The sequence below is a fragment of the Podarcis gaigeae genome (genome assembly GCF_964106915.1).
Source record: "Podarcis gaigeae genome assembly, chromosome: 12".
NCBI lineage: Eukaryota > Metazoa > Chordata > Lepidosauria > Squamata > Lacertidae > Podarcis > Podarcis gaigeae.
Window position 1 is genome coordinate 38624 of NC_139688.1, and position 26377 is coordinate 65000.

The window sequence follows — 26377 nt, forward strand, 5'->3', positions numbered from 1 at the left end:
TTCTGAGCACTGTCGCAGATGTAACACTTCCTGCTCCCTCTAGGAGGCTTCGCCTTGACTGCTCCTGTTGTTTGGGCTCTGGTTGCTGTCTGAGCCCTGGCACCACCTATCTCCATCGGCTCTTCTCCCCCTCCCAGTGGAGGCGTGGACTGGGCGTGCGCTGTCTCTCTGGGAAAGAAAGGAGGTGATCTGGCTGGTGTGCGTCCCCAACGTCCTTCATCCTTGCTCCAAGGGCGTTCTTCCAGACGCACCCCAATCGCCAGAGCTCTTTGGACGACTTCCTTAGTGCTCTGGGGTCTCTCCCCCCTCGCAATTTCATCTTTCACAGCCCCATTCAGCCCCTCCCAGAACAGGTCTCGGATGGCAGCTGAGTTCTTTTCCCACCCCAGCGCATTAACCAACGCAAAAAAGCAGGAGTGATATTGTCTCACAGTGGCTTTGCCCTGTTTCAGTCCATGTATTTCCCTCTTGGCAACATCCACATCCACTGCAGATTGAAAACAAGCGTCCATAGCCTTAATAAAGGCATCTGAATTTTGGAGGGCGGGATCATTGTCGCACCAAAGATTGCGCAGCCACGCTTTAGCTTCCCCATGCAGATGAGTTAGTATGAAGCCTACTTTCTCCTCCTCATCTCTCAAGTCTTTCTGAAGCAACTTGAGCGCGAACACTACGTCAGCTCTGAAGTTAGGATACTGCTGCAGGCTCCCATCGAAATGAGACACGAGGCTGCCCCCCCCTCTTTCCAAGGCCAATCCCCTCCCCTCCGGCTTGGCACCTGGCAGCCCCTGCTTGCTCAAAATTTCCAACCTGGTTTGCAGATCCTGGCAGAACGCGGCTGCTTCCTCCTCTCTCTTTCTGGATGCTGCTACTTCCATGGAAAGCTTCGTGACTGCGTCTTGCAGGGCTGTCATTTTCTCCTCTGTACCCATCCTTCCCGATCTTTGTGAGCTCGCAAAACACCAAGCTTTGCCCCTCGCTGCGTCAACTCACGCTGCGAAGGTTTTATGGAGACGGAACTTACTGTCAGAGCTGCCCCAAGGTCCCAGCTCACAGAGGACCAACGCCAGGTCGTCGTTATGTAAAAAAGGCTTTATTGAAGTTCAGTTTCCATTTCAAAACTGTAGCGCGCAGCACTATGTCTTAAACCCTAGACCGCCGAAGTTCCGTCTGAATCTCCTCCCCCCTGGCACCAGTTTAAGATTCTAGCCCTGTTCCACCTCTTCCTCTGCTCTGTCCTCCTCTGGATCCTCCTGCCCGCTGAGGCATTCCCCTTTCTGGACTCTTCTGACGCTGAGTCGCCTGACTCCTCCCCCTGCCTCCTGCGGGCTTTAGGACCTGGTTCCCAATCCTCATTCTCTGCTGTCCCACGCGCCTGTACATTTGAACTTGGCTCTCGCGCCAACCCAGTGACCTTCCTCCTGACCGTTACACTGCTTCTATCACTGCTTCCCTCTTCCGGGATGCTGGCTGGACCTGACCTCCCCTCCGTTGCCTGACTCTCCGATGGAGGCGTGGTCAGCCCTGACTCATCTTCTCTCTCTGCTGGGGGATCCGCTGGTCCCGATACCTGGGACTCTTCCCCCCCACTATGCTCCGGTGGGGAAGCTGGTCCTGATCTCCAACTGCTGCTCTGGGAGTCCCCGCTGGCCCCTTGCTTCTGGAGTGTCCCCCTTGGGACCCCCGTTGCCCTGGCCACCGGCGCCCCCTTCTGTGAATCTTCCGATTCGCTGGAGAGGCTCATGGAATCTCTCGGGCCACTGTCATCTTCTCCTACGCTGCCCTCAGATTCTTCCCCTTCGCTCTCCATTTCCTCCCTTCCCTGTACTTCTGCTCCTGAGCCCCTGACAGTATGCCTCAAGGTAGCATTTGAACCGAGCGAGATAAGACTGCCAGGACTCGGTTTCTGGAGAATACGGGGGTAGAGGCAGTAGCAATGCCATGTTTTCCCGGTGCTGGTTGAATGGTGAGGGATGGACACTAGCCTCAGCGATATCTGAGCTCTTGAGTGTTCAGCTCAGCAGTTCAGCTCTGGCTGTGTCTTGTTTCATCCGATCCCATCCTCGTTGCCTTTGTTAAATAGTGAGAATGATGGACAAAGGACACAGCTCTGTTACATTCACAGCTCTTTATTACAGTAGTTAGAACTGCTCCTGGAGTCAGACTGACTGCAGCCTAGCTGGCTGTTTTATATAATACTAAGTAACTTGTAACAGTAACAACTCCCAACTAGCTAACCAATCAGTGAGCGACAGTTCTCAATTCTTCATTTGCATACTGGTGGCCCTGAGTGAGAACTGCAGCTAATCTTAATACACAACACCATTGATGGAATCTTTTGAGGAGTTGGAGATGGAGTTTGTAAGTGGTCCATGTTTCACAAGTGTACAGGAAGGTTGGTAGTACAATAGTTGCCAAGCCATTGATTAAGGGAATCGTATCTCTGTTCTTCCAATTCATCAACATAAATCTCTTGCACACCATTAGGGTGCATAGAATCCATTTTCTCAGTCCTGGTGTCAATTTTCACATGATGAGTATATAGTTCAAGAGCATATTCACTTCTGAAAATCTTGGTTTTATTCTGTAGTGTCTTGTTTATATAATCCAGCACTTTCTCCCAAAACTTAGTAAGTGTGGGACACAGTAAATTCATATGTTTCAAAGCAGCATTGTCCATATTACATCTCCAACAAAGAGCTACATTAGCTAGCCCTTTCTTATACAAACGTAAGGGAGTCCAATAAATGCTAAATTCAGTCATACCTCATGTTACGGACACTTAAGGTTATGGGTTTTTGGGTTACGGGCCGCGGATAACCCAGAAGTACTGGAATGGGTTACTTCTGGGTTTCACTGCTCACGCATGTGCAGAAGCACTAAATTGTGCTTTGCACATGCACAGAAGTGCCGAATTGCGCTAGCACAGACGCGGCGCTTCAGGATGCGAACTCTGTGGGTTGCGGACGTGCCTCCATAATGGATTACGTCCGCAACCAGAGGTTCCACTGTAATGGTTTCTGCTGTTTTAGTTTAAGATCCATCAATGGATCTGATATCAAAGCCAATACATTTTCCCACTGTCTAGTTAATAGTGAACATTCCAATTCTTTATTCCAATCATTTTTAAGCTTTGCATATCTAACTTATATGTTGATGGTAAATATTTATAAATTGCTTTTGTTTCAAATGCAAATTTGGCCATTGTACAGTAGGCTCTTGTAATGGTTATAGGGGTTGCTGGTGCGTAAGTTGCCGCCACTCCTGGCTAGGTTACCTGGGTGAACCCTTTCTGTCTGGACAGCCCTTCACTTCGTGGCTGTTTCAGTCGCTGGCAGAATCCGTCAGTGGGCGTTTCTTGAACTTCTTCCAGCAAAGAAGTTCCTTGACACCAAGTCTCCTCCTACTCTCCCTGCGCGGAAGTCTTCTGCACAGGAAGGGTGTGGGCAGCGGAGCACCCATGCTCTCTCCGCTGGTCTCCGGTGAAGAGTCCTGGAGCCTCCTCTCCGATTCCCCCATCTGCCCCCCTTCTCCACTGGTGTTATGCTGATTTCCTTCCCCAGCAGATGGGCTGCCTCTCTGCCTGCTGGGACCCTCTCCGGCATCCCTCTGGAGCCTTCCCTCCGCCTCTGGCTCCGATGGCAGTTCCCTGACAGCTCGTTTCTGCACATACATGATCACAGTATCCTCCATCCATCCATGTGAGAGTCTGGTGGTGCACTGCCTCAGAATTCTCTGATTGGCTAGCAAGACAGCCATCGGGGGGGGGGGCAGAGCCAGCACTTTGGGAGAGAAAATAAAAGGAACCGTTTCTGAGGAAGTTTGTAGAGAGGGATGGAGATCAGGCTTGATTTGAGATGGGAGATAAGGATGAGGAGAGGCTTTGTCTGAGGGAGAACTGGCTCTAATTTGAGTTGAACAACCACACTGAGGAGACTCTCTGTAGGCAGAGGAAATAGCCTCACCGCTTAGATAGGAAGAGCAGCTTGAGGGTCTGGGGAAGGTATCCAGGCAGAAGGGACCTGGAGGGCTGAGTCTGAGCCAGGAGAGGGAGAAGATGGGGGAAGACAGACGCCCTGAGTCTCCTTCCAGTCAGGAGGGGAGATTTCTTCTAGGTAAAGAAGATGCCCAAAGCAGTAACCAGGGGTGAGGTGATCCCCTGCATCTGCTATACTCTTCTTCTTTCTTCTTTGTTGATCACTCATAGCCAAGTAAGATTGTCTTCCATAAACATGGTTTGAACAATGAGTCCATAAGTGACTGTGGAGGCCACTTCTGGATCCACACGTCCTTCCACAGTGGGGACATTGGTTTCGGGGTAGGAGTTGAACACGGTGTGGATTTGCCAAGCATGCCTTCCTCTTAGCATGTTTCTCCCTTTTGTCCTGAGTTCGAGTGTCAGGGACGCAGCGGGAGCGCAGGAAGGGGAGGAGATGGAGAGCGAGGGGGAGCAATCCGAGGGGAGCGTAGGAGAAGAGGACAGTAGCCCGAGAGATTCCATGAGCCTCTCCAGGGAATCGGAAGATTCACAGAAGGGGGCGCCGATGGCCAGTGCAAGGGGGGCCCCAAGGGGGACACCCCAGAAGCAAGGGGCCAGCGGGGACTCCCAGAGCAGCAGTTGGAAATCAGGACCAGCTTCCCCACCAGAGCGTAGTGGGGGGGAAGAGTCCCAGGTATCAGGGCCAGCGTATTCACCACCAGCAAGAGAAGATGAGTCAGGGTTGACCACGCCTCCACCGGAGAGCGAGGGAACAGTCGAGAGGAAGGTTACCGGCTACGCGCGCGCGCCAAGTTCAAATGTACAGGCGAGCGGTACAGCAGGTAGCCCGGATAGGGAACCAGGTCCTAAAGCCCGCCGGAAGGAGGGGCAAGAATCAGGGGGGTCAGCGTCAGAAGAGTCCAGAAAGGATGAAACCCCAGCGGGCAGGAGGGCCCAGAGGAGGAAGGAGCTAAGGAAGAGGTGGAGCAAGGCTAGGGTCTTAAACTGGTGTCAGGGGGGAGGAGACTCAGATGGAACTTCGCCGGTCTAGACTTTAAGACGTAGAGCAGCACGCTCCGGCTTTGAAATGGAAACTGAACTTCAATAAAGACTTTTGTAAATAACTACAGCCGGGCGTTGGTCCTTTGTGAGCTGGGACCTAGGGGCGGCTCTGACATCGAGTGTCTTCAAAATCTATGACACCTTTGGTAAAGGCTGTTCTTCAACTGGAGCGCTCGCAGGCAAGTGTTTCCTAGTTGTCAGTGTTTATACTGCATTTTTTAAAGATTTGCCTTGAGACAGTCTTTAAACCTCTTTTGTTGACCACTAGAATTACGCTTTCCATTTTTATGTTTGGAATAGAGTAGTTGCTTTGGAAGACGATCATCAGGCATCCACACAACATGACCAGTCCAACGAAGTTGATGTTGAAGAATCATTCCTTCAACACTGGTGATCTTTGCTTCTGCCAGTACACTGATATTAGTTCGCCTGTCTTCCCAAGTGGTGTGTAAAATTTTCCGGAGTCACCCTTGATGGAATCTTTCAAGGAGTTGGAGATGGTGTTTATAAGTGGTCCATGTTTCACAAGCAGACAGTAAGGTTGGTAGTACAATAGCTTTGTAAACAAGCATTTTGGTTTCCCTGCGAATGTCAAGGTCCTCAAATACTCTGCACTTCACTCAGAAGAAAGCTGCACTCACAGAGCTCAGGCGATGCTGGATTTCGGCATTAGTGTTGGCCCTTGTGGAAAGATAACTGCCCAGGTAGGAGAAATGATCAACATTTTCCAATGTTACACCACTGAGTTGGATTTGTGGCGCTGCAAAGGGGTGCAGCACTTTGGTTTTTTGGATGTTGAGTGATAGGCCAAGCTTTTCGTAAGCTTCTGCAAAGATATTTAGGATGGTTTGGAGGTCATCCTCTGAGCGTGCGCACAGTACGTTGTCTTCAGCATACTGAAGCTCTAGGACGGAAGTTACGGTAACCTTACTCTTTGCTTTCAGCCTGTTCAGACTGAAGAGCTTTCCATCTGCTTGATATATGATTTCTACTCTGGAGGGGAGTTTCCCTTCGACAAAGTGTAGGATCATGTTAATGAAAATAATGAATAGAGTTGGGGCAATAACACAACCCTGTTTAACACCTGATCCCACTGTGAATGTTTCACATTGAGAGCCATTGTTATCTGTAATTGTTGCCATCATATTATCATGGAGGAGCCGAATGATGTTTACAAATTTATCTGGGCAGCCAATTTTCAGAAGGACAGTCCTCAGGGCATACAATTTACAGTGTTGAAAGCCTTAGGCAGGTCAATAAACGCCATATACAGGAGTTGGTTTGCTCTCTGCATTTTTCTTGAAGCTGTCAAGCTGTGAAAACTGCTTAACTGCCTTGTTCCTTGAGTCAGAATGACTGAATCTGTATCCACTGCCCATGTGCCGGTTCATGACCAGGGGCTTCCAGATTTTATGATCCAGCTCCCGTTACCATTTGCCGATTGCTATGGGACTTTTGGGGGTTGGGTTTTTGGAAGACGCCTGTGCGTGAATTTGTTTTATTTGTGTAGATCACTGCACACTGACCAACGCACTGACCAACACTGCTGCAGCCTTCATCCGTCTTCACAGCCGTTGTAACATACCACTTGTTATCATCCGCCTGTTCTGCCATGGAGGACTTCTTGGATTATTCTTTGTTTTGCTCCTTCCCTTTGACCTTACCGCCTTGCGTGACCCTGCTGGGAGTGTGAGATTTCTGATGGCTTCACTCACAAGGGTCATAGGAACATGCAAGCCCACTCACCACGACAAGGTGATGATCCAGCGAGTGGGATCTGCTATACTAATCAGAATACTTCAGGTGTGGGATTGTTTTTTTTAAAAAAAAAAAGTGAAGAAAAGTACCCCTTTCCTTGTCAACCAAATTAATAAACTGTGTTAAAAGCGTTGACCTGAAGCATAAGGATCTAGAAAGGAATAACTGAAACTGAAGTGTAACAACTGATTTTACGTAAAGAGAGTTTGAGAGACGCTGTGACTGTCATACTGTGTTTAAGCCTGTGACGTCCCTATATTTAATTTAAATAATAAGTTCTACCTGAAAGAATGTGTCTCCTGACCCAAAGTTGTTTCACCAACTTCGGGGTTGGTGTTTGTTTGTTTGGGGAGGAAATCAAACTTTCCTTGTTTAACTTCTGCTCAAGACTCCCTGAATGGCAGTTTCCCTCACACAAGACCCCCCTCCCCGATAGCCTGTGGTAATTTGCAGTCATTCATTTAATTGACTTACCGTGAGACAGGTAAACATGTTAAAAAAAAAGTTTGAGGAAATGCAAACTGGGCTGAACCTCAGAAAGTGCTTTGGAAACTAAGGAGGGTGTTTTCATGCTTCTCTGTCCAATTTGCTCCATGTCTGGACCTGCCACTCCCTTGCTTCTGCTACCTTTGAAATGTTTCCATCTGTCTTTGGAGGGGTTCAAAAGCACTCTTTTAAACTGCCTTCAAGAGGGTCCCACGTAACACAGACTGAGAACCCTCAGTGCCAAGCCCTGAACAGCATCTCTTTTTCACTGAAAGATCAATATGAAGCAACCAACTTTTGAAGAGCAAATTGCTGTTTAATCCAAGTACAATTTTCAAGTATCAGCCTAGACAGGAGAGTGCAAACAAAGAATCCTAGAATGTAAAGTTGGAAGGGACACAAAGGGCCATTAATGTTGGAGAGGTTGTTAACAGTTAACAGTTATTCATGCAGACATTTGTTTGTTTGCTTATTTCATAAAATCTATACACCGCTTCATTGTACAAAATCTCAAATCAGTTTATGAAAAGCTGAAACAGTAAAACTGAGAAAAATTCATAACCATATTGTTAAACATACAAAAGTTAAAATAATAAAATAGATAAGATTGCCTCAACTTGAAGTTACTTCCACTGTGGACCTGAACCTCCCAAATAAATATTTGCCCTAAGAACACATAGTGTTATATATTAATGGGCTCACACTCCAGGACCTTCTGGAAAGCCACTTGCAGAAACAGGAAACTGAGATGCATGTCCATTGAGAACTGACATAGTAATGTGCCTGAGCAAATCTGCACTTCTCGTTTCCCAAGATTTCCAGGGCCAAGCAAAGCCAAATTTGTTAGTGCGTTTATCACAGCAGGCATGCTGAACATCTGGACAGGTGTGACCTATTCCAGCAGAAAGTACATTTAACAATCTGTCTTTAAGCTACTTCGGAAAAGGACCTTAACATTAGAATTGAAGACTCCCTGTTGGGTCACATAAACCACTCAAGTCTGTCTCTATTTACATACATGAAAGGTCTTTGAAGGTTAAACACAGATGGCATTGTACACCAGTTCAGATTTCACACATAAATTATCAATCTTTCCAACTTTGTTGAACGGGTTGCTCCCTTAATGGCACTCCCCCCCCCCAATTTATGGTGGGATTGCAGAAAGGGCTTGCAGAAATATCACAAATATTTAAACATGCAATTCAGGCATCACTACAACTTGCATTATTAAATATATGTGATGATACTGCAAAATGATTCTCTTTGAAGGAATTGCTAAGTTGGTTTCTAGTAGCAGCTAGATTTTCCATTGCACAAAAATGGAAGAACTTAAAGGCTCTGTTTCTTGAGTTACGGAACCCCACAGCTGCTGAAAGGATGACACACAATATTATACATGGAGTTAAGTCCCAGTGGGATATTGTCTTAAGATATTTCTCTTGCAAGTTCACACTAATAAACATTTCTGGAATATTCTTTAATATCCAGTAGTTTTTAGGCATTTGCCACATTTGCTGATGGTTTGCCTTTTTCTCCTTTTTGCTTCCTAAGGCTGGAGTCTGCAAGAGACCATGTTCTGCCCAGTGACTGTTACTTCCCACCACAGAAGACATGCTTGATCTGTGGGGATGAAGCTTCTGGGTGCCACTATGGAGCACTCACCTGTGGGAGCTGCAAAGTCTTTTTCAAGAGGGCAGCTGACGGTAATTCATCTTTTTGTGTGTTTGTGATGTGTGTGATTGAATGCAAATAAGAAGGTGGCTGTAGATGTCATTCCCAATGCACAAATATAGGATGGGGTACCCCTGGCTTCACAACACAACATGTCAAAAGGGATCTAGGCGTATTGGAGGACCACAAGAACAACGTGAGTCAATGGTGTGATGCAACAGCAAAAAAATCTAATGCTATTCTCTGCTGCATTAATAGATGTCAAGGGAAAATAATAATTTCACTCTATTCTGCCTTGGTCAGACCCCACTGGGAGTCTTGGGTCCATTACTCAGTGTCACACTTTAAGAAGTATATTGGCAAGCCAGGATGTGCAGAGGAGGAGGGTGTTCAATATGACCAAGGGCCTGGAAACCAAGCCCTAAGAGGAATGGCCAAGGGAGTTAGGGATGTTTATCATGGAGAAGAAAAGATGGAGAGGTGACATAATAGCCATCATCAAATATCTTAAGGGCTGTAACATGGGAGATGGAGCAAGTTTGTTTTGGACTACTGCAATGCACTCTACATGGGGCTACCTTTGAAGGTGACTCGGAAACTACAACTAATCCAGAATGCGGCAGCTAGACTGGTGACTGGGGGTGGCCGCCGAGACCATATAACACCGGTCTTGAAAGACCTACATTGGCTCCCAGTACATTTCCGAACACAATTCAAAGTGTTGGTGCTGACCTTTAAAGCCCTAAACGGCCTTGGTCCAGTATACCTGAAGGAGCGTCTCCACCCCCATCATTCTGCCCGGACGCTGAGGTCCAGCGCTGAGGGCCTTCTGGCGGTTCCCTCATTGCGAGAAGCAAAGTTACAGGGAACCAGGCAGAGGGCCTTCTCGGTAGTGGTGCCCACCCTGTGGAACGCCCTTCCAGCAGATGTCAAAGCGATAAACAACTACCTGACATTCAGAAGACATCTTAAGACAGCCCTGTTCAGGGAAGTTTTTAATGTGTGATATTTTACTGTATTTTTTGTTTCTATGGAAGCCGCCCAGAGTGGCTGGGGAGGCCCAGATGGGTGGGGTATAAATAATAAATTATTATTATTATTATTATTATTATTATTATTATTATTATTATTATTATTATCCTGCTCTGGAGAGAAGGTGCTGAACCAATGGATTCAAATTCCAAGAAAGGAGATTTAAACTAAACTTTCTTAGAGTAAAAGCTGTTCAACAGTGAAACGGACTCTCTCAGAAGATGATGGACTCTCTTTCATTTGAGATTTTGAAAGTCTCAATAGCCATCTGTCAGGGATTCTTGAGCTGAAGTTAAGGCATTGTAGCGGTTGCACTAGGTTGAGGCCCCTTCCAACTCTCCAACGGTGGTGAGCTCCTGTTGCTCTGTCCCAGTTCCTGCCAGCCTAGCAGTTTGAAAACACAGATAAATAGGGACCACTGCAGTGGGAAGGTAAATGGAGTTGCCGTGCGCTCTGGTTTTCGTTATGGTGTCCCATTGCTCCAGAAGCGTTTTAGTCATGCTTACCGTATGACCCGGAAAGCTGTCTGTGGACAAAGGCCGGCTCCCTCGTCCTGAAAAGTGAGATGAGTGCTGCACCCCATAGTCGCCTTTGACTGGACTTAACCACCCAGGGGTCCTTTACTTTTTACCTCTATGATACCCCCGAGGATGTGGACAGGCTGCTTGGACGCGTGAAACCAACCACCTGTCTCCTTGATCCTTGCCCATCCTGGCTAATAAAATCAAGCCGGGAAGGGCTGGGCGATGGGCTCTGCGGGGTGGTGAATGCTTCCCTCTGTGAGGGAACATTCCCAGATCCGCTGAAAGAGGCGGTAATTAAACTGCTTCTTAAAAAACCATCTTTAGACCCGGCCAGTATGGCCAACTATCACCCAGTCTCAAATCTTCCATTCTTGGGCAAGGTGATGGAGCACGTGGTTGCTGAACAACTCCAGGCACGCGTGGAGGATGCGGACCATTTGGAACCCTTCCAATCGGGATTCAGGCCTCATCATGGGAGTGAAACTGCCTTGGTCGTGCTGGTTGATGATCTCTGGCGAGCTAGGGACAAAGGTGAGAGTTGTTTCCTAGTTCTGCTGGATCTCTCAGCGGCCTTTGATACAATCGACCATAACATCCTTCTGGACCGTCTAGAGGGGCTGGGAGCTGGGGGCACTGTCATACAGTGGTTTCACTCCCCCCTCCTGGGCCGTGTTCAGAAAGTGGGGGGGGGATGAGTGTTCAGACCCCTGGGCCCTCACTTGTGGGGTGCCTCAGGGTTCTGTCCTCTCCTCCATGCTTTTTAACATCTATATGAAGCCGCTGGGAGAGATCATCAGGGGGTTTGGACTGGGTGTCCATCAATATGCAGATGATACCCAGCTCTACCTCTCTTTCAAATCTGAACCAGTGAAGGCGGTGAAGGTCCTGTGTGAGTGCCTGGAGGCGGCTGGATGATGGATGGCGGCTAATGGATTGAAGTTGAATCCTGACAAGACAGAAGTACTGTTTTTGGGGGACAGGGGGCGGGCTGGTGTGGAGGACTCCCTGGTCCTGAATAGGGTAACTGTGCCCCTGAAGGACCAGGTGCACAGCCTGGGAGTCATTTTGGACTCACAGCTGTCCATGGAGGTGCAGGTCAATTCTGTATCCAGGGCAGCTGTCTACCAACTCCACCTGGTACGCAGGCTGAGACCCTACCTGCCCGCGGACTGTCTCGCCAGAGTGGTGCATGCTCTAGTTATCTCCCGCTTGGACTACTGCAATGCTCTCTATGTGGGGCTACCTTTGAAGGTGACTCAGAAACTACAACTAATCCAGAATGCGGCAGCTAGACTGGTGACTGGGGGCCGCCGCCGAGACCACATAACACCGGTCTTGAAAGACCTACATTGGCTCCCAGTACGTTTCCGAGCACAATTCAAAGTGCTGGTGTTGACCTTTAAAGCCCTAAACAGCCTTGGCCCAGTATACCTGAAGGAGCGTCTCCACCCCCATCGTTCTGCCCGGACGCTGAGGTCCAGCACCGAGGGCCTTCTGGCGGTTCCCTCATTACGAGAAGCAAAGCTACAGGGAACCAGGCAGAGGGCCTTCTCGGTAGTGGCGCCTGGCCTGTGGAATGCCCTTCTAGCAGATGTCAAAGTGATAAATAACTACCTGACATTCAGAAGACATCTTAAGGCAGCCCTGTTCAGGGAAGTTTTTAATGTGTGATATTTTAGTGTATTTCTGGGCGGGGTACAAATAATAAATTATTATTATTATTATTATTATTATTATTATTATTATTATTATTATTATTATTATTTCATTGGGTCAAGCAGCTTAGATTACATTTAATTTCCTTATCAAAAACTATTGTATTTGCCAGCACAAATTACCTTAGCAGGCTGAAATCTTAGTCTTCGCCTGCCCGGGTGAGGCCTTCCAGTCTTGTCTTTAAAGAGAGTTTTCCTTTGATTCCACCTGCCTACCCCCAGAAAACAGTGCTGGCTTAGGAAGGATAGTGGCAATTTCATTATCTGCCAGATTTCCACCTCCAAATTACTTCCCCTCCAAATCTGTTTCTTTAAGGAGCATAATCGTTAAGGAGCATCTTGTTGAGCAAGTTCTATTTCATTAGTTTGTGGTTTAGGGCTCAGGGTTATGCTGAAATTCTACAAGGCAGGCTTAAGCAACAACCTCACATATGATGAATTCTGCATATAAATTAAATATCCATATCCAGTTCTAACTGTAGCTTCTTGTCCCACATAGAGAATTCTCAGGAGACAGATGAGGTGATCAGGCACTCCCATTTCTTTAAGAACTTGCCATAGTTTGCTGTGGTCGACACAGTCAAAGGCTTTTGCATAGTCAATGAAGCAGAAGCAGATGTCTCTCTAACTTTCTCCATAATCCAGCGCAAGTTTGCAATTTGGTCTCTGGTTCCTCTGCCTCTTCTAAATCCAGCTTGCACTTCTGGGAGTTCTCGGTCCACATACTGCTTGAGCCTGCCTTGTAGAATTTTAAGCATAACCTTGCTAGCATGTGAAATGAGTGGAATTGTGCGGTAGTTGGAGCATTCTTTGGCACTGCCCTTCTTTGGGATTGGGATGTAGACTGATCTTCTCCAATCCTCTGGCCACTGCTGAGTTTTCCAAACTTGCTGGCATATTGAGTGTTGTACCTTAACAGCATCATCTTTTATAATTTTAAATATTTCAGCTGGAATATCATCACTTCCACTGGCCTTGTTATTTGCAGTGCTTTCTAAGGCCCATTTGACTTCACTCTCCGGGATATCTGGCTCAAGGTCAGCAACCACACTACCTGGGGTGTACGAGCCATCCATTTCTTTCTGGTAGCGTTCCTCTGTTTATTCTTGCCACCTCTTTTTGATGTCGAATCATAGAATCATAGAGTTGGAAGAGACCACAAGGGCCATCAAGTCCAACCCCCTGCCAAGCAGGAAACACCATCAGAGCACTCCTGACATATGGTTGTCAAGCCTCTGCTTAAACACCTCCAAAGAAGGAGACTCCACCACACTCCTTGGCAGCAAATTCCACTGTCGAACAGCTCTTACTGTCAGGAAGTTCTTCCTAATGTTTAGGGGGAATCTTCTTTCTTGTAGTTTGGATCCATTGCTCCGTGTCCGCTTCTCTGGAGCAGCAGAAAACAACCTTTCTCCCTCCTCTATGTGACATCCTTTTATATATTTGAACATGGCTATCATATCACCCCTTAACCTCCTCTTCTCCAGGCTAAACATGCCCAGCTCCCTTAGCCGTTCCTCATAAGGCATCGTTTCCAGGCCTTTGACCATTTTGGTTGCCCTCCTCTGGACATGTTCCAGTTTGTCAGTGTCCTTCTTGAACTGTGGTGCTCAGAACTGGACACAGTACTCCAGGTGAGGTCTGACCAGAGCAGAATACAGTGGCACTATTACTTCCCTTGATCTAGATGATATACTCCTATTGATGCAGCCCAGAATTGCATTGGCTTTTTTAGCTGCCGCGTCACACTGTTGGCTCATGTCAAGTTTGTGGTCAACCAAGACTCCTAGATCTTTTTCTGACTTTGTGTCTACACGTGCTGGCTATTTGTTTGAATTCCTCTTTGGTGGTTTCACCCCTTTTCCATTTTTTTGTACACATCCTTTTTTAATCTTAACTCAGTTAAAAGTTCTTTTGATAGCCACCCTGGCTTCTTTAGGCACCTTCCATGTTTCCGTCTCATTGGTATTGCCTGAAGTTGTGCTTTTACTATCTCCCTCTTAACAAACTCCCAGCCATCATGAACTCCCTTTCCTTTTAGTATTACTGTCCATGGGATCTCACCCAGCACTTCCCTAAGTTTTATGAAGTCGGCTTTCTTAAAGTCAAGAAATGGAGTCCTAGTATGCTTGGCTGCTCCTTTCCGCTGTATAGTAAACTTCAGAAGAGCATGATGACTTGCGCCTAATGATCCTTCCACTTCTACCCCACTAACCAGGTCATCAACATTGGTTAGGACCAGATCTAAAATGGCTGTTCCTCTTGTTGCTTCTCCCACTTTCTGGACAATGAAATTGTCTGCAAGACCAGTGAGGAATCTGTTTGACCTTATGCTCTTGGCTGAGTTTGACATCCAACAAATATCCGGGTAATTGAAGTCCCCCATTACTACTATCTCCCTTCCTTTTGCATGCTTGGCCATCTGTTCCAGGAAGGCATCATCTATGTCCTCTGTTTGGCTTGCGGATCTATAGTAAACTCCCACAATGAGGTCACTGTTATTCTTCTCTCCCTTAATTTTGACCCAAATGCTCTCACTTTGGCTTTGAGGTTCTAAATCTTGGATCTCTTCACAGGTATACACATCCCTGACATATAACGCCACTCCTCCTCTTTTCTTGTCTGGTCTGTTTCTCTGAAATAGATTGTATCCCTCCATTATTACATTCCAATCGTGGGACTTATCCCACCAGGTTTCAGTGATGCCTATTATGTCATATTTAGTTTGCTGTACCAAGAGCTCAAGCTCATCTTGTTTATTTCCCATGCTTTGCGCATTAGTGTACAGACATTGAAGTCCATTAATCATTCCCCCGTGTCTCTTATTTAAGATTTTTTTCGTCCCACTACTAGGTCTGCGTGCTGTTTGCTCCATTTGGTCTATGACATTTGGATGATCATCTTCATCAATTGATAGACTCCTACCTTCAGGAGCACTGTCTCCCTCCCCCACATTAGTCTGTTTAAAGCCTTCCTGATGAGGTTTCTGAAATTTTTGGCAAAAACATTCCTCCCAACCGTTGTGAGGTGCAGCCCATCGCTTGCCAGAAGTCCATCTTCAAGAAACTGCAGTCCGTGATCTAAGAATCCAAACCGTTCCTGTTTACACCATTTGCAAAGCCAGCTGTTCACTTCCACTATTTTCCCCTCTCTCCCTGGCCACGTCGTTCAACTGGGAGGACAGATGAGATGACAATTTGTGCATTTAATTGCTTCAATTTCCTGCCCAGAGCCTCGTAGTCTCTTTTGATCTTCTGGAGGCTATTGCTTGCGGTGTCATTGGTTCCCACATGAACCAAGAGGAAGGGGTATTTGTCAGTGGGTTTTATGATTCCTTGCAGTCGTTCAGTTACATCTTGGATCTTAGCCCCGGGGAGACAGCACACTTCCCGAGACATCTTGTCAGGACCACAGATCACTGCTTCTGTTCCCCTATCACCACTACACGCCACCTCTTAGGTCTGGTCGGGGTTCTTCCGTGAGCTGTCCGTTCCAAGGTCGCCTGCACATTCCCTGAGGACTGACTTTGCTGCTCGTCTTCATATACCTGATCGACTGTAATGAGGGAGAGATCCTCAAATGGAGTCTGCTCTTTGTCTTCCATGCTAGGGGAGAGGACCTCAAAGCAATTGTGTATTTCTAAACAATCAGAGCGAACCCTGGGCCTCCTACTTCTTTGAGTCACGTTTCTCCATATATCTGGCTCCTGTGTTGGTGAACTAGCCTCCTTCTCAGGGGAGTCCCCTGTCTCCTCTTGGTGGAGACGGTGTGCTCTGTTGCTTCCAAGAAGAGCTCCAGCTCTCTAATTCTTTGGAGCGTAGCTACACGTTCCTCCAGTTGCTGGACTTTGTCTTCTAAGAGGGCAATCAACATGCAATTGCTGCAGGTAAAGCTGCCTGCAACCTTTGGCAAGGTGGCAAACATTGCGCAGGAACCGCAGGTGACTGCAGCTGTTCCCTCACCCTCCATCTTGAGAACGTGTCGTTTGGGGTGGCTATGTCTTCTGCTTATGTTAGGTCCTTACCACTTTTATCCTTTATTATGGTAATCTTGGTACGAAATGTTCCTTTGATATCTCCAATTTTCTTGAACAGATCTCTGGTTTTTCCTATTCTATTGTTTTCCTCTATTTCTTTGCATTGTTCGTTTAAGAAGGCCCTCTAGTCTGTCCTTGCTATTTTTGGAAATCTGCATTCAATTTCCTGAATCTTTCACTATCTCCCTCTCATTTTGCTTGCCTTCTCTCCCCTGCTATTTGTAAGGCCTTGTTGGACAGTCACTTTGGTTTCTTGCATTTCCTTTTCATTGGGATGGTTTTCGTTGCTGCCTCCTGTATAATGTTGCGAGCCTCCATCCATAGTTCTTCAGGCACTCTGTCCACCAAATCAATATCCTTAAACCTGTTCCTCACTTCCACTGTGTATTCATAAGGGATTTGACTTAGATTGTATCTTACCGGCCCAGTGGTTTTTCCTACTTTCTTCAGTTTAAGCTTGAATTTTGCTATAAGAAGCTGATGATCTGAGCCACAGTCAGCTCCTGGTCTTGTTTTTGCTGACTGTATAGAGCTTCTCCATCTTTGGCTGCAGAGAATATAATCAATCTGATTTCAATGCTGCCCATCTGGTGATGTCCATGTGTAGAGTCGTCTCTTGTGTTGTTGGAAAAGCGTGTTTGTGATGACCAGCTTGTTCTCTTGGCAGAACTTAAATTAACTTTAAGTATTCCCAATCAAATAATTATTATTTGAAAGTATTTAAAGATGGTAGTAGAGAGAAAAGAGAGGAAGGTGGAATGTAGTTCTATCAACAGTAAAAAGGATTCTTCAAGGCTCAAATATATACCAATAGCCAACAATTAATAATATAATATCAGCAATAACAGTAAGAAAAGAAGAAGAAAACTACTTAATACACTCAACAATAAAACAGAAATAAATAACAAAAAAGAACAAAAAAGCGTGGGGGGACCAAATGCACGACCGTAGTATTCTATAGATTGTAATTGTTTCACTCACTAATGATTTGTTAATTTATACAGCTTACGTTGTACCTGTAATATTCCACTATGTTCTTGCTATTTATTTATTGCGGCCCATAGACCCGAAATACATGGTACTTGTTGTCTGTAAGCTGTTTTGGGAATTCATTTGAGTGGAAAGGGAATCTGGGCTTGCCCACACTTCCACTTGTGGTCTGAGAGGTATTCCCCCCGCCCCAACCACTTTCTCCAGGAACACCAGCTCTTTACCACTGTATTGGAATGAGTATCAACCCACAGAAAATACAGTTGACATTGGCTCCAATTCACCAGTGAGTCCTTTCCCCAAGGAAAGCAGTGGGGCAAGCAGAAATGTGAGCGAGCCCCTAGAAATACAGATTTGCCAGGATTGTTAGGAAGGCTGGTTTGTTGTTGCTGTTTCACTCTGTGTGGCCTTTTTTCTTTCTCTTTATACATTGCTTACCTGCTTTCTTTCAGTGTCTATAATCACCCACCTGGAAACACCCCACAGGTTGCAGTCCTTGCCCCAATTTTCTGGAACACCCCAGGGCATGTGGAGCAATCAGATGTTGCTGTCGGGTAGCTAGAACATTTATATCCCACCTAAGGTTTTTCCAAGGACATAGGTCTCCCACAACAGCCCTGTTTGCCACATCCAAAACTTCATTGATATATAATTTTATGGTATTACTCCAAAAGAAAGTGGTGTTATGAGCCATCAAACCTCGGAAATACACTTTCCCCAAAAGGTTTCAATAATTTTGGCCACTAGTGTACTTCTACTGCTTCTATCTCCACCCAGATCCAAGGGATCTCCTCGGCGCTGCGCCAATTGGGCAACCAGCACCGCTGGCTTGCCAGCCTTCGTCTCAGTCTTGGTCCTCCCTACCTGGGTTCACCTTCTCTGGTTTGCTCCCAAAGCGTCAGTCCAGCCAGCCAGCAGCGGCTCTGTGTCTCCTCAGCTCACCCCTGCAAAAGAGGCGTCAGTTTGCAATTGCAGCAGCAGCAGCTGACAACGGCTGCGTCTTTGCTCCAGCTGGGAAAGTTGAAAAAAGAAAAAACAAGAACAAAGCGGACTAGCGCCTTGACTTCTGCTTTTCCCCAGGTGGGGTACGTTGAACTGGAGAAGCCAGGGCCGACCAGTTCTTCTCTCGCACATCATTGACACTGCACTTGCTTAGGAGCGCCTCGCGCGTGCCCCGACGGTCTAAGGGATGTCGCTGTCCGAAGCTAGTAGAAAAGCCCGGTTCTCGCAGCTGACACCCCGCCCAGTCGAGGAGTCTCCAGAACCTACCTGGAGCCAGAGAAAAAGACAGCAGGCTGTCCTCCACACCTATTTCCGTCCAGCCATAGGAGAGGTCATGGAGGTGCCCGTCGATCTGGGCAGAGTCTATCCTCGGCCACCGGCAAAGGCTTTTCAAGGCGCCTTACAGAACGCCCACGAAGCATTCCAGAGCCCCGGACCCATGCGGGGGGAGGCTCGCCCCAGTCACCAGGCGTCGGTCTCCGCGACGGCAGGGTCGTCTTCCTTGGGGTCCTACTTTCAAGAGCCCAGAGCGCACCAGCAAGACCCGGCTTCGCCCTCTTACCTGCCGTTGGAGGAGCAGCCCCGGGTGAGCAAAATGCTGCAGCCCCCTGACAAGCGGAAGGTGCCCGCCGCGTCCTTGTCCGCCCCGTCCTCTCTGGCCCTACTGGGAGGCCTTTCTTTCCAGAGTTGCCCGGGGGACTTCAAATACATGCTGGGCAAGAGCAGTCTTCTGCAGGCGGCAGAAGGAGGCGAGCCCCGCGGAGGAGGCAAGGAAGCCCTATGCGACAAAAGTGACTACCTGAGGGAGAGCTCCAAGGAGCTGGGCAAAGCCGTCTCCGCCTCCATGGGCTTGTTGGTGGAAGCGCTCGACGAGCCCAGCGGCGGCGAGATGGCGGCGACACGCGGCGACTGCATGTTCGCTGGAGCGAACGCTGGGCCCCCGACTCTGGGCTGCTGCAAGATCTTGGAAGCCGGAGAGGGAAGCGGCGGAGCGCTGGTCATGGAAGGGCCGGGATACCTGAGCCGCCACAAAGGCTCTCAGAAGCTGGAGGAGCTGTCGAGGGCCTTCCCGAATCACGACTACTACAACTTCCAGCTGGACCTGTCCTCCCGTGGGCACATCAAGCGGGAGAGCCCCTTGGAGCCGCAGTGCCGGTGCGCCCGGGATGTGCCTACTGCCTTGGTGCCCCACTATGCCGGCCCTCCCGGCTCGGGCTGGCACCCCTTCTTCACCGCGGAAGGGCAGCTCTATGAAGGCACACCCCCGGCCTCCTGTGGCTACGCCAGGAGCCAGGACCCGCCATCTGGACAAAAGGGCACAGAGTTCCCACCGTCCAAGGTGTGGTACCCCGGAGTCATGGTGGGCAGGATGCCCTTTGCCCCAGCTGCCGGCTGCATCCAGACGGAGCTCACCCCGCGAATGGAAGGCTACCCGGGGGCCTACGGAGACATGAGGTAAAGGGCTAACACTTGCTCAGACAGTCCTCACCAAGGGCCTCCTGCAATTTCCTTGGGCGTGAATTGGTGCATGGCAGGGGTCCAAAGGAGGGCTTTGACCCAATGGTTGCTGGTTCAAGCCACGCTCTGCTCTGGAGCTTGTTTAGTCATTTAGCTGTGTCTGACTCTTGGTGACCCCCTGGACCAGAGCACGCCAGGCACTCCTGTCTTCCACTGCCTCCCCCAGTTTGATCAGACTCATGTTTGTGGCTTCGAGAACACTGTCCCACCATCTCGTCCTCTGTCGCCCCCTTCTCCTTGTGCCCTCCATCTTTCCCAGCATCAGGGTCTTTTCCAGGGAGTCTTCTCTTCTCATGAGGTGGCCAAAGTCTTGGAGCCTCAGCTTCACGATCTGTCCATATCCATATCCATATCCAGTTCTAACTGCAGCTTCTTGTCCCACATAGAGATTTCTCAGGAGACAGATGAGGTGATCTGGCACTCCCATTTCTTTAAGAACTTGCCATAGCTTGCCGTGGTCGACACAGTCAAAGGCTTTTGCATAGTCAATGAAGCAAAAGTAGAACTCTCTAGCTTTCTCCATAATCCACCGCATGTTTGCAATTTGGTCTCTGGTTCCTCTGCCTCTTCTAAATCTAGCTTGCACTTCTGGGAGTTCTCGGTCCACATACTGCTTAAGCCTGCCTTGTAGAATTTTAAGCATAACCTTGATAGCGTGTGAAATGAGTGGAATTGTGCGGTAGTTGGAGCATTCTTTGGCACTGCCCTTCTTTGGGATTGGGATGTAGACTGATCTTCTCCAATCCTCTGGCCACTGCTGAGTTTTCCAAATTTGCTGGCATATTGAGTGTAGCACCTTAACAGCATCATCTTTTATAATTTTAAATAGTTCAGCTGGAATATCATCACTTCCACTGGCCTTGTTATTAGCAATGCTTTCTAAGGCCCATTTGACTTCGCTCTCCAGGATGTCTGGCTCAAGGTCAGCAACCCCACTACCTGGGGTATCTTTGTCCATGGAGTTTTCTTGGCAGGGATACTGGAGTGGCTTGCCGGTTCCTGCTCCAGGTGGATCACGTTTGGTCAAAACTCTCTACTATGACCTGTCCATCTTGGGTGGCCCTGCACAGCATAGCTCATAGCTTCTCTGAGTTATTCAAGCCCCTTCGCCATGGCAAGGCAGTGATCCGTGAAGGGGGCTCTGGAGCTACTCAGAGGTAAATACCATCAGGTTTGCAACCTGCCTGCTGAGCTTGCCAATCAAGTATAGATAAAGCAAAAACTATATTCACCCTTCCCCTCAAAAAAAACCAAAATACCTTACCTCAGTTTAATCGGGTAAATAAAATTATTTGTCAGCATAACTTTTGTGAAAATTGTTTATATACTTACTTATTTATAAGACTTCATTTATCCCCAGGGTAAGAAAAGGGGGGCACATTATCTACCTGGTCCGGGCCTCTGCCTGGCTCTGCAAGGCCCTGTATTTATTTAAAGTTTCTATTCTGGGTGCTCCAGGGAGTTTCTAGAAATGCATGGGAAAATTAAGCTGGGTAAATTTGTGCCCATAAATGTGGATGAACTCTCACTTCTGAAGTGAGACTGCATTTTGAGTTAAGCTGTGCTGCAAATATTATTTACCAGCAAGAGAGATCTCATAGTTCGTTGACAAATATAGCAAGCAGTTAATAACTTTTGCAAGCTTTAACTGTACTCTTTTCTAAATGGAAGGTTGGAAAATGCAATTGATATAAAAAATATAAACACAAAATTGATCAGTACGTGCCTTTATGCATGTGCCTTTTTAAAAATGCTGCTTTTCTCTTTGCTTAGCAAGGGGCACTGTCCAGATCTTGCCATAAATCATTGGTGAGGAATGCAAGTGGTACCTGTGTGGTGCATGCAAGCATCTTGGGCAATGCATCGATGCTGGCCCATAGAATCTATTGAGTCAGAGAAAATGGGGTTTGTTGCTCAGGTCTCCTGACTCAAAAGTTGATTCACGTGTGAACACATCTGCTATATGTCTCCACCACCCTTCTTTTTTGGCCCTTTTGCACACACAGCACGAATCAGTTCTGCCCAGGACAAAGTGGAAATAGATAGAATTTAAGATTTTGCATGCCTAATACCTGGAACAGTGACCATAACATTTCAGTTGTTTCCCAAGAAGTCTTTTTAGGGACTTATAGGGAGTAAGTATTTAAATCCCCTCGGAGTGCCATCCCTGAATGTGCTGTATTAATTTCGCATCCTCCACCCCGTGGGAAACCTTTTGGCAGTTTCAGATGTAGAAATTTGATAGACTGTGGATGAGAAGCAAACTAGTGTACTCAAGTGGTTTTTTATTTTATTTTAAGGAATATACTTTGTAAGCAGTTGATTACCCTTTCCCTTTCTAATACTTTTCTTGGGCTGTATCCAACTCTCTGTGGAATCTAATGGGAATGCCTCCCACTGATGTGAACAGAGCTATAATTGGCCTTTGCATTTGTGACTCCTGGCCCCCTTGTGATTTTAAAGAATTGCAATCTGAGCTGTTGAATAATATTTATTTCTCACGTTATCACTGGGTGGTAAAGCCCACTTTCCTCTAAATGGAACAGCTGAATCTTGCTGGTGCAAATGGCAGGGCTAATGAATTGCTTAAGGGCAAGTATAGAAAAATTCGTTTTCATTTTACTGGAAAATGGACTGCAGCTCCATTGGACAGACGGCAATGTCTCCTCTCCCTCACCATCCCAGTCATAAGGCCTGTAGTTGGGGATTGCTGCTGCTGCTGCCGCCACAACCGACAGGGAACCGGGGGTGCCCAATGCGCAACTGAGGGAGCTGCCGACCCCTCCCCCTATGCCGAGCCAGGAAGGAAAGCGGGGACACCCAGCCACCCGGCCGACTGCCCAGCAACCAAGAAGATCCTGAAGCTGGCGCAGGGGAAAAGAGTAGAGAGGAGAGAGGTAGCGGGCAAAGAAAGACACGGAGCCGAGACCTTGCTGCTGCCGCCAACACTGCCACTGAGAAGGGAGAGGTAGGAAAGAGCACCGGGAGGGAAGGGAAGCCGTGAAAAGACACGTGGCAGAGCCCGACCCGAGCCTCCCCCCCAACCGCAGCTAGCTTGCCAAAAGCAGGCAGAAGAAGCAAGAGGAAGGCTGCGCAAACCCCTGTCGCTGCTGCTGCGCCGAGGAAAAGGAGAGGGACGCCCGGCTATCCAGAGCTCCGGGCCGGAGGGACCCAGGAACAAGCGTGGAGGGGGAAAGGAGAAGCCTTCACCCTGCTGCCCTCACCATAGCGCTCCCGCCGACGAGGGAAAGGAGGGGAGGTAAACACGCGGCTGAACCCAAGCCCAGCCCGAGCCCACCTCTCCGACGGCTAGTGCGCTAAAAGGAAAAAAAGGGAAAGGCGGATCTAGACGGATCCTCGTGAATTCATATGATTTTTTCATTCAAATTAAATAAAACCACCATGATACTGTCGACCATGTCTTACTCTGTAGACAGCATCAAAAAAAATCCTGCCTCCACTATTTCATGGGGCCGCAGGGGCGCAAAAACATGGTTAGAAAACACGGATCCTCATGGATCCTCATGATTTTTGCACAAGACCAGCCCAAAGTCACCATCAGATCAAACATCATGGCCATGGGCACAGCATCCACCAGAAAAATCAAGGATCTGTGGCTTCCTGGCCATGTGCTGTTGTTGTTGTTGTTGTTTAGTCGTTTAGTCGTGTCCGACTCTTCGTAACCCCATGGACCAGAGAACGCCAGGCACCTCTGTCCTCCACTGCCTCCCGCAGTTTGGTCAAACTCATGCTGGTAACCTCGAAAACACTATCCAACCATCTCGTCCTCTGCCGTCCGCTTCTCCTTGTGCCCTCCATCTTTCCCAACATCAGGGTCTTCTCCAGGGAGTCTTCTCTTCTCATGAGGTGGCCAAAGTACTGGAGCCTCAGCTTCACAATCTGTCCTTCCAGTGAGCACTCAGGGTTGATTTCCTTCAGTATGGAGAGGTTTGATCTTCTTGCAGTCCATGGGACTCTCAAGAGTCTCCTCCAGCACCAGAATTCAAAAGCATCAATTCTCCGGCGATCAGCCTTCTTTATGGTCCAGCTCTCACTTCCATACATCACTACTGGGAAAACCATAGCTTTAACTATATGAACCTTTTTTGGCAAGGTGATGACTCTACTTCTCAAGATGCTGTCTAGGCCTGTCATTGCCCTTCTCCCAAGAAGCAGGCGTCTTTTAATTTCGTGGCTGCTGTCACCATCTGCAGTGATCATTGAGACCAAGAAAGTAAAATCTCTCACTACCTCCATTTCTTCCCCTTCTATTTGCCAGGAGGTGATGGGACCAGTGGCCATGATCTTCGTTTTTTTGATGTTGAGCTTCAGACCATATTTTGCGCTCTCCTCTTTCACCCTCATTAAAAGGTTCTTTAATTCCTCCACACTTTCTGCCATCAAGGTTGTGTCATCTGCATATCTGAGGTTGTTGATATTTCTTCCAGCAATCTTAATTCCGGCTAGGGATTCATCCAGCCCAGCCTTTCGCATGATGAATTCTGCATATAAGTTAAATAAGCAGGGAGACAAAATACAGCCTTGTCGTACTCCTTTCCCAATTTTGAACCAATCAGTTGTACCATATCCAGTTCTAACTGTAGCTTCTTGTCCCACATAGAGATTTCTCAGGAGACAGATGAGGTGATCTGGCACTCCCATTTCTTTAAGAACTTGCCATAGTTTGGGGTGGTCGACACAGTCAAAGGCTTTTGCATAGTCAATGAAGCAGAAGTAGATGTCTTTCTGGAACTCTCTAGCTTTCTCCATAATCCAGCGCATGTTTGCAATTTGGTCTCTGGTTCCTCTGCCTCTTCTAAATCCAGCTTGCACTTCTGGGAGTTCTCGGTCCACATACTGCTTGAGCCTTCCTTGTAGAATTCTAAGCATAACCTTGCTAGCATGTGAAATGAGTGCAATTGTGCGGTAGTTGGAGCATTCTTTGGTACTGCCCTTCTTTGGGATTGGGATGTAGACTGATCTTCTCCAATCTTCTGGCCACTGCTGAGTTTTCCAAACTTGCTGGCATATTGAGTGTAGCACCTTAACAGCATCATCTTTTAAAATTTTAAATAGTTCAGCTGTAATACCATCACTTCCACTGGCCTTGTTATTTGCAGTGCTTTCTAAGGCCCATTTGACTTCACTTTCCAGGATGTCTGGCTCAAGGTCAGCAACCACACTACCTGGGGTATACGAGACATCCATTTCTTTCTGGTATAATTCCTCTGTGTATTCTTGCCACCTCTTCTTGATGTCTTCTGCTTCTGTTAGGTCCTTTCCACTTTTGTCCTTTATTATGGAAATCTTTGTACGAAATGTTCCTTTCATAGCTCCAATTTTCTTGAACAGATCTCTGGTTCTTCCCATTCTATTGCTTTCCTCTATTTCTTTGCATTGCTCGTTTAAGAAGGTCTTCTTGTCTCTCCTTGCTATTCTTTGGAAATCTGCATTCAATTTCCTGTATCTTTCACCATCTCCCTCGCATTTTGCTTGCCTTCTCTCCCCCGCTATTTGTAAGGCCTCATTGGACAGCCACTTTGCTTTCTTGCATTTCCTTTTCATTGGGATGGTTTTTGTTGCTGCCTCCTGTATAATGTTACGAGCCTCCATCCATAGTTCTTCAGGCACTCTGTCCACCAAATCTAAATCCTTAAACCTGTTCCTCACTTCCACTGTGTATTCATAAGGGATTTGACTTAGATTGTATCTTACCGGCCCAGTGGTTTTTCCTACTTTCTTCAGTTTAAGCTTGAATTTTGCTATAAGAAGCTGATGATCTGAGCCACAGTTAGCTCCAGGTCTTGTTTTTGCTGACTGTATAGAGCTTCTCCATCTTTGGCTGCAGAGAATATAATCAATCTTTCTAATCAAGGTGTCTGTTGTGGGGGTGGAAGGGAAAGGAGATTTTTTGCCACTTTGAGACTCCTTCAAGTAGAGAAAAGCAGGATATAAAAAACAACTCCATAAATAAGAATTCTATAGAAAAGGACCATCCATGCCATGATGATGAAAACCATATGTTTGGATTTTGCTGTATTATACCAACCTGTGGAATATGACAGTTCGCAGTTTCAAAATCTATTTGGCCACAGTGGATTGACAGTCTGGACACACGAAAACCTCTGGAAGATCTTTTGAATCAATGCCTATGCAAAAGCAGTGGTACCAGTCCTTGCAGTTTCCTTCACAGTAAACCATAGTTAGGTCACCACTGGGTCTCCTGCACCCTTCCTTCAAGAAACATAGTGACCAGCAGCCTTCAAACAAGGAAGGTAAAATATCTGAGCAATAGGTTAGTGTATCCTTCCATCCCTCTGGGCATGATCGAGACACAGTAATATGACTCACGTTCAAGATTTGTCTCTTCTTGGGAGGAACAGCATCAATTTCCACTTGAAAATATTTGTCTTGTCCTGCAAAATAGGTTTTCCCACAGTACTATATTATTTCTATGTCATATTATTTTACTGTATTATGTCTATGTCATAGTCATACACACAGATGTTGCCAACTGAACCCACAAGTCCCATGGTTTGTAGACTGAGTGTGGGGAAGGTACAGTTGTGCCATGGGGGAACTGATGTACAAATCAGTGATTTGT

At 47.3% G+C, this 26377-nt stretch overlaps 1 protein-coding gene and 1 long non-coding RNA gene across 3 annotated transcripts in view; both read left to right on the forward strand.

Moving 5' to 3' along the window:
• Positions 1 to 14090: 14090 nt before the first annotated feature.
• Positions 14091 to 15655, forward strand: LOC310827910. The gene is made up of 3 exons (XR_014556551.1): positions 14091 to 14595; positions 15081 to 15209; positions 15530 to 15655. It is a non-coding gene; the product is annotated as an uncharacterized lncRNA (long non-coding RNA).
• A 2675-nt stretch (positions 15656 to 18330) lies between these two features.
• Positions 18331 to 26377, forward strand: part of LOC310827744 (androgen receptor-like) — a 111681-nt gene continuing 103634 nt past the window's right edge. The window contains exons 1-2 of one of the 2 annotated variants that reach the window (XM_083704140.1): positions 18331 to 18971; positions 19005 to 19710. In XM_083704140.1, the coding sequence (XP_083560266.1) occupies positions 18443 to 18971; positions 19005 to 19710 (1235 nt within the window). In that variant the 5' untranslated portion in view covers positions 18331 to 18442. Of the gene's footprint in view, positions 19711 to 26377 lie in introns of both variants that reach the window. The other variant, XM_083704139.1, reaches the window with a different exon arrangement.